At 38.9% G+C, this 16,067-nt stretch overlaps 1 protein-coding gene across 5 annotated transcripts in view; it reads left to right on the forward strand.

Annotated features, from left to right (window-relative positions):
- Positions 1-16,067, forward strand: part of golga4 (golgin A4) — a 206,774-nt gene that overhangs the window by 141,338 nt on the left and 49,369 nt on the right. For all 5 annotated transcript variants that reach the window (XM_073052403.1, XM_073052411.1, XM_073052419.1 and 2 more), the window contains one exon: positions 1,308-5,548. In XM_073052403.1, the coding sequence (XP_072908504.1) occupies positions 1,308-5,548 (4,241 nt within the window). The remainder of the gene's footprint in view (positions 1-1,307; positions 5,549-16,067) is intronic.

A 16,067-nucleotide genomic window follows, 5' to 3' on the forward strand; every position in this document is an offset into this window, starting at 1 on the left:
CCTGATTAAAAGCCGCTGGCTCTAATTTTAGAAATAAAATCAATTTTTTACTTGTAAAGGCCACACCGGATTTTCGGCCGCAGGTGTCCCACGTTGTAATATGAGATATTTACACAGAAAGATATTACACGTGAGGATTTTTTAACTTTTAATTAAATCCATATGGTAACAAAAACAAATACATATTGCAAATGCTTTTTTTCGAACCGTGCCCGTAACGCGGCTACTTTTAAATATATGTTGCGTATACTTCTTTACTGAACAACATTCCAATATCTCCTAACGACTGGTAAAAAATATATATACTGCAGCCTACCAGGAAAAGTTATTGATCGCCTTTAACTTAAAAGCAGCGTTTTCGCTCCGCCGCTCCCCCCCCCCCGCCGTCCCGTTTATCGCAAACGGCATTTAAAAGCAGCGTTCGCTCAGATCTAATGCCGCTCCGCCGCTCGCCCCCTCCTTCCCGTTTATCGCAAACTGGTATCCCACAAGACGCGGCGAAACCGGGTGTGACGTCATAGCATCCCGCGATGTAGTACAGAAAACAAATATAGTTAAAACTCTTCTAACTTTAACTAGAAAATGAATTACTAAGCGAAAATATTATAAACTAAATAACTGCCATATGCACAATGCTTTTCTTCGAGTGTTTTCCATGTTGATGAGGGTGAGTACAAATGACTGATTTACAATAATTTAATTGTGAAAGTGCGCTTGATTTATCGTACAATTTCATTGGACCTCTGTGAACTACTCATCAATTTTATTGGTCTACTGTTACGAGGCAAAATGTTTACGAGGCGGCATGAAAAAAAAATCATGTATTAGCCGCTCTGGATTAAAGGCCGCAGAGTTCAAAGCTGTTCAAAATGTGGGAAAAAAGTAGCGGCTTAAAATCCGGAATCTACGGTAAATTGATCTTTACATTTTACTTCCTGAATTGTGATAGTCTTCAGTCTGCTTGCTTGAACAGCTTCCCTATTGTCAGATCTCCATTGGATTTCTGTGGGCAGCTTGATGTGATGTGAAGGCCTTTGCTGCTTAAAATCGGGGTTATTGTCTTTGGATATCTTTTTTTTGTTGAGTATCAAATGTATTTTAAATTAGTAGTAGTTGGAAGTGTTTGGAAAGTTGAAGTTTATTTAAAAAGACTTTTTTACGTGCATTTCAGTTGAATGCTGACTTGCTTATGGCCAATTTTGCATCATTCAATAACCAAACATTTGTTAATGATTTACTGTTTAATTATTGGCACAACACAAGCAGGTATGTGAAATTAAAAGGATTTTTCTTTTTTTACCCCCCAGAGAGTATTGGAATTGGAAAGTTTACTTGTACAAAAGTCACAAAACAGTGAAATGAATTCAGAAGAGCTTGAGGCAGAGAAGGTCAAGTACAAAGAAGAAATGGAGGCTTTAATTGAAAAACAGCAAATTTCACTGAAAATTAAAAGTCAGGAAGAGGAACAAATATGGTTGGAAAAATTGCATCAGGAGCAGGCTAAAGTCGTGGAGCTCGAAGAAAAATGTGGAGAACTGGAAGCACAATTGAAGGAGAAGGAAACCCAATTCCATGCACACATTGAGGAAATGAACCAAAAGACACTGGAGAAACTTGATTTGAAACAAACTGAGTTGGAGTTGCTCTCAACTGAGATGACAGAAATACTTAAGGTACGGCAGGAGTTGGAAAATAAATTATCTTCAGTTGAGGAAGACTTGGAGAAGAAACTAAAACAGAAAGAAATAGACTATAATGATAAGATTGAAGTTGCAAGAAAAGATGGTGAACAATCCATATGTGTAGTTGAGAAAAATTTTACAGAAAAGTTAAACAGCCTCCACCATCTTCTAGAGGAAAAAGACAAAAATATAGAAGAACTACAAACAGAAAATGAACAATTGACAACAGAGCTTGAAAAAATTCAGAGAGAAGCTGCAGTGTTTTCTGCAGAACTTGAAATTGTCAGTCAAGCCCGAAAGTGTGAGCAGGAAACTGCAAAAGAAAAGATGACTTGTGAACTAGGTGACCAGTGTCAACGGTATGAAGCACAACTAACAGAGATACAGAACTTGTTGAGGAACATGGAAACTGAGAAGTTGAATCTTAACAAACAGTTAGAAGAAAAAGAATTGTCATATCAAATCAGACTTAATGAGGTTACTGCTAATTTAGAGAACTACAAATTGCAGGCACAGGAATTCAGAAGCTTTGAAGAAAAAAACAATGAATTGATCCAAAAAATAGCTTCCTTAACCGAGCAATATGAAAGTAGAATTACTCAGCTGGGATTAGACATTGTACAAATGCAGGAAAGTTCAGAAGAAAAGCAAAGGGCACTCAATCAGGCACTCAGTAATAAAAAACAACAAGCAGAAGAGGTCAGTCGGCAACGGGCAGATGAACATAAACAGCATGAGCACCAAGTTGCTTTACTTCATGAGGAATATGGGGAAAAAATTAGAACACTTGAAACAAAATTGGGAAAAATGAAGGAAAGTAGAAAAGGAATGCAAGAAAAATTCAAGTTGCAACTTTCTGAACTGGAAATAAAACTGAAAGCAGAGCTAAAGGAGAAGCAGGAGGAATTGATTGAAAAGGAACAGATGTTCAATACAAAGATGGTAGAATTGGCACAATCAAGTTCCACAGGAATCAATGAAACTGTGGCCCAGTTGGAATCCAGTCAGAAACAACAACTGGAGAGTCTAAATGAAATTCACAAAAAAGAGGTTGCAGAGCTGAATGAGAGTTGGGTGAATAGACTGGATCGGCATGTGGAAGAACTGAAAGAAAAGTACGAGGTTGAGATTCAGGAAAAGGAGCAAGAATTTACAAAAATGAAAGTTTGTCTAAAAGCCTCCAATGATGATAAGGATAAACTATCCAGGAAAGTAGAAGAGCTTACAGAAGAGATTGCTTCAACAGGAAATAAAATGCAACAGGTTCAAGAGGAACTTAAAGAAGCATCCTCTCAGGTCTCTTCTTTGATGGAAAATGAAATAATCCTTAAAACTAGATTAGAGACCCTTGAAGAGAATACCAGCCAGAATTTACGGGAAAGAACAGAGTTAGAAAATGAATTAAGTGAGCTTAAAAAAACACATGAACAAAGCCAGAGGAAGATTCATGAGCAAAACTGCTTGTTGAAAGAATCAGAGGATAAACTACAGCTGTTAGAAAACCTGCGTTGTAAGGAACATGAAAAAGCACTTCAAGAAAATTCTGTTGAACTTCAGAATGAATTTGGGAACCAAATCAAGCAATTAATAAACTGTTTCAATGAAACAGGTGGGAAAATAGACCTACAAACCAATAAATTATCTTTGTTCTGTTTTGATAAGATCAGCAATTTAAATGAGCGGATTACAGTCTACCAAAATCAAATTGAGAAGGTAAAGAAGGCACTTGAGAGAAAGATCTGTCAAAATGATGATTTAGAAACTCATGTTCAAGAGTTAGTAAATCAAAATGTCTTATTAAATGATTCAGTGCAGCATATCACACAACAACTGCAAAATAAAGAACAAAACTTTCAGGAGTTGCAATCTGAATTGCAAGGCATCAGTGCAGAGCGTGACACACTACAACAAGATAGCAAATTCAGCAATCAGGTTTTAGAAGAGAAGGAGGCAATAATTGAGCAGTATAAAACAGAACTGGCAGCAAATGCAAATACTTGTATATCCATCACTGAACAACTGAAGGAAAAAGAATCAATCATCTTAAGTTTAGAGAAAGATGTACAGAATTTAAAGTTGCAGCTTGAGCATAGTGTTTGTCTTGCAGATAAAGAAGAAGCTCTATCCTTGCTTAACAAACAACATCAAGTAGAACAGCAAAAGCTGCTGGATCAAATAAGTCAACTATCTGTAAGTGTTGAAGCTATTTCTCAAGAAAAAACATCAGCTCTTGGCCAAGTAGATCAATATAAGCACAAGTTAACAGAATGGAAGAAAAAAACAGAATCTAAATTTGCACAGCATAACAGCAAAATGAAAGAACTGGAGTTAAATTTTGAGATGTCTGTTAAAGAGAATGAAGAGAAGGATGGTAAATTGTTAGCATTGACAACAGAGATAGAGAAACTGTCTAACAATTTTGAAAATCTTAGAATTGAAATGGAACATGCAGAAAATGAAAAAGAGAAATTAGTTGATGAACTGAAGGCTCAGTTGCAAGCAACTAAATCCAGAATAATCGAAATGGAAGAAGATACTGCTATGAAGTCACAGCAATCTGAAATCACAGAAGTCACCAAACAATTGCAACAGAAGGAAATGGAATTGCAGGAGATGAAGCAACAGCTGGAGCAGGCTCAGACTGCAGCTTCTGAACAGTGTATCAAGTTCAAGGAAGCTAAAGAAAAAAATGAAAGATTTGAGGAAGAGATAGAGTCACTGAGGGTTGAGTTTTCAGGAAAACAGACTGAATGGGAGCAATCCAGATTGGATCTTAAAAATAAGGATGAAGAATTGAGGGATTTAGAAACTAAGCTGAAAACAGAGAGTGTTGCCAAAATAGCTGAATTTAAGAAAAAGGCAGAGCAGAAAATTGCAAAAATCAGGAAACAGTTAATAAACCAAATGGAAGAGAAAGAAAAATGCATGGATGAACAGTTAAGAGACTTGAAACAAAAAGCAGAGGTGCAAGATGCAACAAATGAGGTCCTGGAGGAAAAAGTGAAAACTTTAGAAGCTACAGTAGTTTCAGAAAAAGAAGAAAAGCAAAAGTTGGTTGATGAAGTGAAAAAAGAAATGCAACTTGAGAAGGAGAACTTTCTGAAAGTGTTGAGAGAAAGCTATGAGGAAAAAATAATGGCTCTACAGACAGAGTTATCAGCACGAGATGGGATGATGCAAAAATACAAAGAAGTCAGTGTTAAAACTGATGACTCTGAAGAAGTCACTAAGTCTCACCTGAATGTTCAAAAGCATTTAGAAATTGTTGAAGTGGAGGGGGAAATGAAAACAGAACAGCTTCAGCCAGAAATTGAACAGCAGAAACATATGTATGACTCATTGTGTGAGAAACAACAAGAGAAAACTGATAAATTAAATAATTTAATGCTACAATTGAGCATAAAAGATAAACAGATAATTGAGATGGAAGAGAGAATTGCAGAGTTAGAAACGGGGAAGGAAGTTACTGAAAAAGATATGATAGAATTGGAAGATGGTCTCACCTTAAAGCAGGACATTGGGAATAAGGCAAGATTAGAGGGAACTTCTTTAACTGAGGGCTATAGAAAAGAGATAAAGGCTCTGCAGGAGCAGTTGCAGGAAAAAATTTCTCTGCTTAAGATCTTTGAGGAAGGTTCTGAAGAGAAGTCAAAATCTGACTTGGAGCTACTTAAGTTGTTGGATGACTTGCGAGCACAGCAAACTGAAATGGGTTGCAAACTGGAAGAGGCAGAAAATGAAAAACAGAAATTGCGTAAAGAACACACTAGACTACAGAAAGATCTACGTGTCTTGCGGAAAGAACATGAAGCTGAAATAGAAATAATTAGAAAGGAAATAATTGAAGAAGCTGAAAAAACATCCAAGTAAGTGTGTACTTTGTAACATGAATATTTAGAATGAATTTGCCCAATCACTCACTATTCCAACGTTATTCTGAGCTCTGAACACTGCTGGTTTCACTTGTCTCCTGCAGATTATCATCTTAAACTTCTCTCTTATATTCCACAGCAACAGTATATACAGAAACCTCATGGACCCTTTAGTTTCTTAATTTGAAACCATCTGGAGCTTCACTTATTTCACCAAGCTCATTTTGAAATATTTCCAAAAAAGCATTTGAAACATGGATTTTTTTTTGTTTGAGCCCTCTGCAAATTATGTACATCTAAGTGATAACACCTCTTGCTCCACATACCTCATTCCTATTTAACTACTTATCTCCAAGTTCCCTTCTTAAATTCTGTTAGTTGATGGTGGTTAACATCAACTACCTAATCTCTAGATAACATATTATCCCTAGCTAATCTGCCTCCTCTTTCAAGTCTTCTCTCATGCAACCGGAAAACAAATCTTCTCCCTTTTCAGGCTGTTAGCCCATCACCAGTTTCCCTTTCCTGGTTAATTCTTTCACCTTGCATTAGACTCCTTTCTTAATTTTATCTACTCTGGCTTTTGCCCCTCCACAGTTCCTCTTCTGTGCTTATAAACAACATCCTATGTAATTGTGACAGAAGATAATACTCTTCTCTATCCAATAGGGTAGCAATCTTTGACATGGTAGACTAAACCATATTAACCTTTCACCTGTCTCTAAATTGTCTTATTATTTGTTTGATGCCTAGAGCACATTGTTAACTCAACATTGAGAAGACTAAAGCAGCCATGCTTGGCCCTCATTCTTGGCTTTTTAGAGCAGCTTGTGCTTAAGCCCATTAGAGTAAAGGCAATCCTGAATTAGATGTGTGTTATGAACCAGATTTGATTAGTGAGCGTAATATAAAGGAACCCGTAACAGTTAGTGATCGTAACATGATAGAATTCTCCCTGCAAATTGAGGAGACGCTAAAGTCAGATATATCAGTATTACAGTGGAATAAAGGGAATTTCAGAAGCATGAGAGAGGAACTGGGCAATGTTGATTAGAAAGGAACACTAGCAGGGATGATGGCAGAACAGCATTAGCTGCAGTTTCTGGGAGAAATTTAGAAATTGCAGGATAGATATGTCCCAAAATAGTACTAGTAGTATTCATAGTGAAGGATGAGGCATTCGTGGCTGATGAGAAGTCAAAAACGCAAAAAAGCAAAAGAGAGGGTATACAATATTGCAATAATTAGTGGGAAGCTAGAGGATTGGGAAGATTTTTAAAAACCAACAGAAGGCAATAAAAAATCAATAAAAAGAAGAAAGATGAAATATAAAGGTAAACTAGCCCATACTATAAAAGGGGATAACAGAAATTTTTCCAGGTATATAAAGATTAAAAGAGGTGAGAGTGGATATTGGACCATTAGAAAATAATATTGGAGAGTTAGTAATGGAGTCAAAGAAATGACGGAGAAACTTAATAAGTATTATGCATTGGTCTTTACTGTGGAGGACACCAGCAGTATACCAGAAATACAAGAATGTCAGGGGGTAGAAGTGAACATAATCACTATTACTAAAGAGAAGGTCCTTGGGAAGCTGAAAGGTCTGAAGATAGGTAAGTCACCTGGATCAGTACAACTACACTCCAGGGTTCTGAAAGTGGTAGCTGAAGAGATTGTGGAGGTATTAGTAATGATCTTTCAAGAATTAGTAGGTTCTGGAATGGCTCCAGAGGACTGGAAAATTGCAAATGTCTCTTTAAAAAGGAAGGAGCAAAAAACAGAAAATGATAGGCCAGATAGCCTGACCTCAGTGGTTGGGAAGATGTTGGAGTCTATTATTAAGAATGCGGCTTTGGGGTTTTTGGAGGCACATGATAAAATAGGCCAAAGTCAGCATGGTTCCCGTAAAGGGAGATCTTATCTGACAAATCTGTTGGCCTCGTTGAGGAGAAACAGGCAAGGCATTACCATAGCATAGCAGTTATTGCGATGCTATTACACCCTGGAGTTCAATGGGTTTTCTTCTGGTCCTCTGGTTTTCTCCCACAGTCCAAAGGCATGCCAGGTAGGTTAATTGGTCATTGTAAATTGTTCATGATTAGTGGCTTGACTCGAAGGATCAAAAGGACTTACTTCACACCGTATCAATAGATAAATAAAGCAAAGGAGAGTTAGTGGACCTTGTTTACTTAAATTTTTAGAAGGCTTCCGATAAGGTGCTACACATGAGTCTGCTAAACAAAATTAGAGACCATGTTTTTATGGGAAAGATACTAGCATGAATAGCTGGCTGACAAGAGGAAAGAGTGGGAATAAAGAGGCCCTTTTCTGGTTGGTTGCCAGTGACTAGTGGTGTTCTGCAGTAGTCGGTGTTGGGACCGCTTCTTTTCATGTCATATGTCAATGATTTGGATGGTGGAATTGATGACTTTATGGCCAAGTTTGTGGATGATATGAAAACAGATGGAGGGAAGAGATGAAAACAGATGGAAAGAAGAGAAGTTGCAGAAAGACTTGTACAGGTTGGAAGAATGGGCAAAGAAATGGCAGATAGAATATAATTTACTGAATTGTAGGGTTGTGAACTTTGGTAGAAGGAATAGAAGTATGGACTGTTTTCTAATCGGGGAGAAATTCTGAAAACAGAGGTGCCAAGGGACTTGGGAGACCTCGTGCAGGATTTCCGAAAGGTAACTTACAGACTGAGTTGATGTTAAGGATAGCAAATGCAATATTGGCGTTCTTTTCAAGAGGAATAGAATATAAAAGCAAGGATATAAAGCCTCAGCATTACAAGGCATTGATCAGATTGCACTTGGAGTGTTGTAAGCCATCTTGGCCCCTTAGAATGGATGTTCTAGCATTGGAGAAGACCCAGTGGAGGTTATCAAGAATAATCCCGGCTATGAGAAGTATTTGATGGCTCTGGAATTGTACTTGCTGGAGCTTAGAAGAATGAGCAGGAACCCTAATGAAAACCTGTCAAATGTTGGAAGGTCTAGATAGAGTGGAAGAGGAGAGTATATTTCCTGTAGTGGGGCGGTCTTGCCTCAGAATAGGACATTGCTTTAGAACAAGTTATGAGGAGGATTTTCTTTAGCCAGTGGGTGTCGAGTCTGTGGAATTAATTGCCACGGCTGTGGAGGTCTAGTCAATGGCTATGTTTAAAGCAGAGGTCGATGGGCTCTAAATTAGTAAGGGAGTCAAAGGTTATGGGGAGAAGGCAGGAGTCTGGGTTTGGGGGGGATAATAAGTCAGCCACAGTGGAATGACGAAGCAGATTTGATGGGCCGGACAGTCTAATTTTTCTCCGATGTCTTATGGTCACTTAACAAATTTCATTCCCTCGCCATAGTTTCCGTATCTTTCACTGGCCACTGTCTGATACAGTACTGTATTACTTTTTATTATTTTTTTATTAGCCCAAATTGTATTACCATCTAAAGTACATGTACTTAAGCTGTGCGCCCTGGGAAGCTGAAGATCAAGTCCTTGCAACCTGTATTGTTAATGGTCTTCAAATTTTGTTAACGAAACCCATAATGGATCTGCTGTCCTGATTTCCCTTGGAGATTGGAATTGGTTTATTATTGTCTCATGTACTGAGGTGCAGTGAAAAGATTATCTTGCACACTGTTCATAAAAAAAAGACACCGTATGTTGAGGTAGTGCAGGGTAAAACAGTAACAGAATGCAGAAATAAAGTGCAATAGCTACAGTGGCAGTGCAGTGTCAGGAACAATAAAGGTACAATATCATAATGAGTTAGATTGTGAAGTCAGGTGTCCATCTTATTGTACTAGGAAACCATTCAATAGTCTTGAGACAACAAGGAAGAAGCTGTCCTTCAGCCTGATGGTCTGTGCTTTCAGTCTTTTCAGGCTTTGATGGGAGAGGGAAGAAGATGGAATGTTTGGAATAGCTGTGGTTTTTGATTATGCTGGCTGCTTTACTGAGGGAAGCAGCAAGAAATTTAGACAGAATCCACAGAGGGGACTGTGGTTTGCATGTTGTGCTGGACTATGTTCACTTTCTTAGTTACCAGCAGCACAGTTACCATATCAAGCCGTGCTGCATCAAGACAGGTGCTTTCTATGGTGCATCAATTAAAAATTGCAACGGTCGATAGGGTCATGTCAACTTTATTTAGCCTCCAAGGAAGTAGAGGTATTGGCAGGCTTTCTTGACCATGACATCTGCGTGGTTGAACTAGGGCTGACTATTGATGATCACTGCTAGAAACTTGAAACTCTGCTTTCATGTTTAATTAAGTCAGCAACAATTCTGAAATAAATCTGAGCACCTTCCCAAAATTGTATCTTAAAATGCCAACCTTCACTGAGCAAGATGTGCTTTCCCAAATGAATTAGCTAAGAATTGTTGGGCAGTAAACACTGAGACCAAACATCTCAGCTGTTTTCAGGATGAGATTCCTGAACTTTTGAGTAATTAATCAATTTATCTGCAGCAAGTCCAGATTTAAAAAATAGAACAACAAAACTTGGAATCTATGCAAGCCATGTACTGTACATAAACTAAATAAGGTGGTAGGATTGTATGCATGCTTCTGATGCAGGTTTTCATCCCAAAAAGTAGGCTATTCCTTTTCCATACAGATGCTGTTTTTCAATGAGTTCTCCAGCAGATTTGATCATTGCATGGTCCAAAGATCATGGTGGGGAAAATAGTAACAGTTCAAGGGCACTGACACCAGTACTGGGGAAAGAAGGAGCTGCTCCTCAAATCATGAATCTCTCTGGGATTATAAAACCGTTAATTGGGCTGCAGTTACAGCTTCCATCAAAATAATTAGTGGGAAGGTTTTGATGAAGCGAGTTTAGAAAATTAAAAAGAAAAGGTAAGCTTTTGACAGATGACAGGTAGCAAAATGATTATTGATATGCAGACTGTTATCAGGAAGGGACAGGTGTATGAAAATTTTTAAAAACATGTCAAGAGAAAATCTTTCACAAAAAAAGACAATGTTGAAGACTTTTTGTTCATTCGTTAAATCAAGCCTGTCTCTTTGTGACCTCATGGACTCCTGCACACCAAGGCTTCTTGTTGGAAACTGCCTCTCTAAGATTCCCCAAATTCAGACACATTGGCTGATTAACATTATCTATCCATCATAGCCTCTATTGTCCACTCCTTCTTTTACCTTCTGATTTACCTAACATGAGAGTCTTCTCCAAGGAATCCTGTCTTCTCATGATGTGGCCAAAATATTTGAGCTTTAGTCTCATAATGAAGCCTCCATGTGAGCAGTCTGGCTGTATTTTTTCAAGTATTGACTTGTTGGATCCACTTGCTGTCCAATGAACTCTTAACACTTTCCTCCAGCATCCAAGTTCAAAGTCGATTCTTTTGTACTCAGCATTGTGAATAGTCCAGTTCTCACAGCCATACATCACAACTGGAAATACTACAGACTTGAAAACTCCTTAGTAATTGTATTTAGCACTTGCGTCAAGGTAAAAGATCTAATGGCACAAATGAACAAATGGGTACCATCTAACTGCTATTGAAGAGATGTGGTTGCAAAGTAATGAAGTTTGGTATTTAACTGGGATGTTACCAGGAATGGAGAATGCTAGTTGTGTGGGGAGTTTAGATATGCCCACTGTTTTCCCTGGGGCAAAGAAGGCTGAGGGGTAACTTGTGTAATTATAAAAGAGAGGGTGGATAGTGGCCATGTTTTCCCCCAACATTGAAGTATAAAATATAACAAATATAACAAGAGGGATGTGTTATAAAGGGGATCTAGAGGGTAAGTATTGTTTTATACAAAATGATTGATTGAAGCCAGTGGAGTCAGATACATTCACTACATTTAAGAGACGTTCGGACAGGCACATAAATAGGCAAGGTATAGAAAGGAATGGGCTTTGTGTGGGCAAATGGTGCGATTGTGTATGGGCAAATGAGTCAGCAAAGAAGGGCTGATGGATTTCTGAACTGTACAGTTCTGTGAATTCGTCTTCAGCGTTATTTTAATTTTGAAGATGGGAACATAATGGAAAAAGAGGATAGCCTTGATATTAGGCAGTGGAAAGAGATAAACTCATAGCTCTGAAAGTCAATGCAAATATCAGTATGGATTGAGTTAAGAAATAGCAAGGGACAGAAAAATTTGGTGTACCCATATTGTGATGGCACTATATGGCACATACAAATCATACAGTCATAGATTTATACAGCATGGAATTAAGTGTCTCATCCCTGCTCAACCATGCTCTAAACTTGAAAATGCTGCAGTCATACCAATTTTCCAAATCATTAATGCATATACGAACAGTTGCAGGCCTAGTACCGACCCCAGCTTACCACTGGCTGCCAACCAGAGCAACAGCCATTCATCCCAACTTAAAACATAGAACATACAAAACCTACAGCACTATACAGGCCCTTCGGTCCACAAAGCTGTGCCAAACATGTCCTTACCTTAGAAATTACCTAGGGTTACCCTGTATTTTTCTAAGGTCCATGTACCTATTCAGGACTGTCCACCCTATTGTATCCGTCTCCACCATCACTGTCACCAGCAGCCCATTCCACGCACTCACCACTCTCTGCATAAAAATACTTAACTCTGACATCCCCTCTGACATCTACCTACTTCTAAGCACCTTAAAATTGTACCCTCTCGTGCTAGCCATTTCAGCCCTGGGAAAAAGCCTCTGACTATCCACACAATCAATGCCTCTGGAGCACAGTACTCCAAGTGGGGTCTGACCAGGGTCCTATATAGCTGCAACATTACCTCTCTGCTCCTAAACTCAGTCCCACAGTTGATGAAGGCCAATGCACTGTATGCCTTCTTAACCACAGAGTCAACCTGCGCAGCAGCTTTGAGTGTCCTATGGACTTGGACCCAAAGATCCCTCTGATCCTCCACACTGTCAAGAGTCTTACCATTAATACTATATTCTGCCATCATATTTGACCTACCAAAATGAATCACTTCACACTTACCTGGGTTGAAAGCCATCTGTCACTTCTCAGCCCAGTTTTCCATCCTATCAATGTCCCACTGTAACCTCTGACAGCCCTCCACACCATCCACAACACTCCCAACCTTTGTGTCATAAGCAAATTGACTAACCCATCCCTCCACTTCCTCATCCAGGTCGTTTATAAAAATCACAAAGAGTAAGGGTCCTAGAACAGATCCCTGAGGCACACAGGGTCTCCGACCTCCATGAAGAATATGACTCGCCTACAGCCACTCTTTGCTTTCTGTGGGCAAGCCAGTTCTGGATCCACAAAGCAATGTCCCCTTGGATCCCATGCCTCCTTACTTTCTCAATAAACCTTGCAAGGTGTACCTTGTCAAATGCCTTGCTGAAATTCATATACACTACATCTGCTCTACCTTCATCAATGTGTTTAGTCACATCCTCAAAAAATTCAATCAGCCTTGAAAGGCACGACCTGCCTTTGACAAAGCCATGCTGACTATTCCTGATCATATTATGCCTCTCCAAATGTTCATAAATCCTGCCTCTCAGGATCTTCTCCTTCAGCTTACCAACCACTGAAGTAAGACTATAATTTCCTGGGCTATCTCTACTCCCTTTCTTGAATAAGGAAACCACATCCACAACCCTCCAATCCTCCAGAACCTCTCCCGTTCCCATTGACAATGCAAAGATCATCACCAGAGGCTCAGCTCAAGTTGGTTCTCAAATTCCCTATCCATGCCAATAAATTAGCCCAAACTCCATGCATTCTTATGGATAAGTCTTTTATGCAGCACCTTATCAAATGCTTTCTGGAAATTCAACCTCCACCTGTTCCCCTCTATCAACTATGCTTGTTATAGCCTCAAAACAACCCCAGAAAGTTTGTCAAACAGGAACTCTCATTTCTGAATCCATGCTGCACCTGTCTTATGGAACCAGTTCAATCCAAATGTCCTACTGTTTATTTCTTAAAAGATTCAAGCTTTTTCCTGACTGTAGATGGTAAGTTAATTGGCATATAGTTGCCTTCAGCCAATATCCTTTCTTAAACTATTGTGTGGTATTGACTTTCTTCCAATCCACAGGGACTTGCCCTGAGTCTTGTAATTATTTTACAACTTATGCCATCTCTTTCAGTTCCCTGGGATACATTCCATCAGGACTGGGGGACTTGTCCTTTTAGGCTCTCTTGTTTGCTCAATGCTACCTTGTTAGTGATAATGATTGTATCGAGGTCCTCGCGTCCCTTGCTTCCATAATATATCTCTTTGGTATCTTAGACATGTCTAACATTGTGAAGGTCAACACAAAACAAGACTCCCCTGACCAACTTGATTTGCCCAATTTATGTGCAAGTTAAAATGGCCCATGATAATTGCCACCCATTCTTAAATGCACCAACTGTGCCTTGGTTTTTTGGAAGACCATGTTCTTCTCTAATAACTGTTTTAGTTACTGGCTCATTAAGTATCAATCATATTAATCTATATTCAGGTGCTTAGCATTATTTGGATTTTTTTTTTGTTCGGAGGTGAAGGCGAAAACAGATTTGAAAAAAATTCAAAGACCTGCTGTTGGCTGAATGCAATTGTCGCTGCCGATAATAAAGTGAAATAAAATAACCAGACCCAGAACACACACACACACTTCCAACTCAAACATACATTATTTTACTTGTGCACTAGGAGAAAAGCATGACCCCTGTCACCACACTGTTCTGAAGCCAGGACAGAATATTGCTAATTTTTATACAGAATTTGCTTATCAGCTACGGATATTAACCATCTGGTAAACTCTGTATGTTTGAATTTCTTACTTGCAAGATTAATTGCCATTCACAATGGAGGTATTAAAAGTCAATTAAAGCTACAAGCTGATTAAGGAATCTACTTTAAAGTTATTAAAACAATTGTCCCTTAGTTGTTGGGTGTGTTTAAGAATCTTCCATTGTTCTTACCATGTCTTTCTTTGGTACCCTCTTAATATATAAAGGGAATCTATGTTCAAGGAAGACCTTTCTAGAAATGGTCTTACTTTGGAGGCCCCTCTCGTCTAGGTTGATTACACTCTACTGCGGTCATCCTTTCCAATCTTGTCTGTAGTAAGTAGGAGGTGCACCTAACAGTCTCACTTCAAAGGCCTGGAATGACTACTGAAGCTATCCTTGCCTGTGGACTCTTGTCTTTAACCCTTACCTTACTGCAACTTCCATACAATCTGCCCTGGAAACAATATTCTGCTGCATGTTACTGACCTGCAGGTGTGAACACATGTAGTCTAATAGGTGGTGTCATCTAATTAGGGATGGCATAGTCATCTGGGTCACAGAGCTAGTATCTCACAGCTTCAGTGACCCAGTTCCAGTTCTTATCATGGTGCTTTCGATGTTGAATTGACATAAACTCAATGGCTACTTTAGGTCCACCTGTACACCTCGTTAATACAAATATCTAAACAGCCAATCATGTGGCAGCAACGCATTGCATAAGAGCAATCAGACGTGGTCAAGAAGCTCAGTTATTTCTCACGCTAAACATCAGAATGAGGAAGTAATGTGATCTAAGTGCCTTTGGCTGTGGAATGATTGTTGGTGCCAGATGGGGTGGTTTGAGTATCTCAGAAACAGCTGATCTCAAGGGATTTTCACATACAACAATCTCTAGAGTTAAGAGAATGGTGTAAAAAACAAACAAAAAAGATCCAGTGTGCAAGAGTTCTATGAACGAAAACACCTTGTTAATGAGAGAAGTCAGAGAAGAATGGCCAGTCTGGTTCGAGCTGACAGGAAGGTGACAGTAACTCAGATAACCACGTGTAATAACTGGTGTGTAGAAGAGCATGTCTGAACACACATCTCGATCCATGACATGGAATTCCTACAAAAGCAGAAGACAATGAACGTATACTCGCAAGTCATTTTTAGGTGCCTCATAAAGAGCATACTGAGTATATGTCCATTGTTTTCAAGATAATTTACAGAATTATCTGCATAACCTGAGGTCTGGTTCTTAGGTTGAGACTTGAAATTGGAGAAAGGCCAATTTTGATGATATCAGAAAGGATCTGGCAAGTGTGGATTTAGACAGGTTGCCTTCTGGTAGAGGTGTGCTTTTTAAATGGAAGGCCTTCGAAGTGAAAATTTTAGAATAGTGTTTGTATATTCCTGTTTTTAATTTTTTTTTATATATAGGGAGAGGGAGACAGAGATATAGAAATCAAAAGGATTGCAAGTGACAAAATTCATCCTCTTGATGATCAAAGTGGTCATCTACGCATTTGAGCTGAACCAGGTGGAGGTGACCTTAATTGGATTTTTTGGATCCGTATTTCATAGGGCGACAGACAGAGTCCAGTAACCCTAGCAAATGTATTTAAAAAGTCCCTAATCACAGGTGAGGTGCTGGGGGATTGGAGAATAGTTAATGTTGTTCTGTTTTAAGAAGGGTTGCAAGAATTAAGCCTGGAAATTATAGGCTGGTGAGCCTACCATCAATTTTGGGTAAGTTATTGGAAGCTATTCTGAAGGACCATATATAAGTATTTAC

The sequence above is a fragment of the Hemitrygon akajei genome, chromosome 1 (assembly GCF_048418815.1).
Source record: "Hemitrygon akajei chromosome 1, sHemAka1.3, whole genome shotgun sequence".
Taxonomy (NCBI): Eukaryota; Metazoa; Chordata; class Chondrichthyes; order Myliobatiformes; family Dasyatidae; genus Hemitrygon; species Hemitrygon akajei.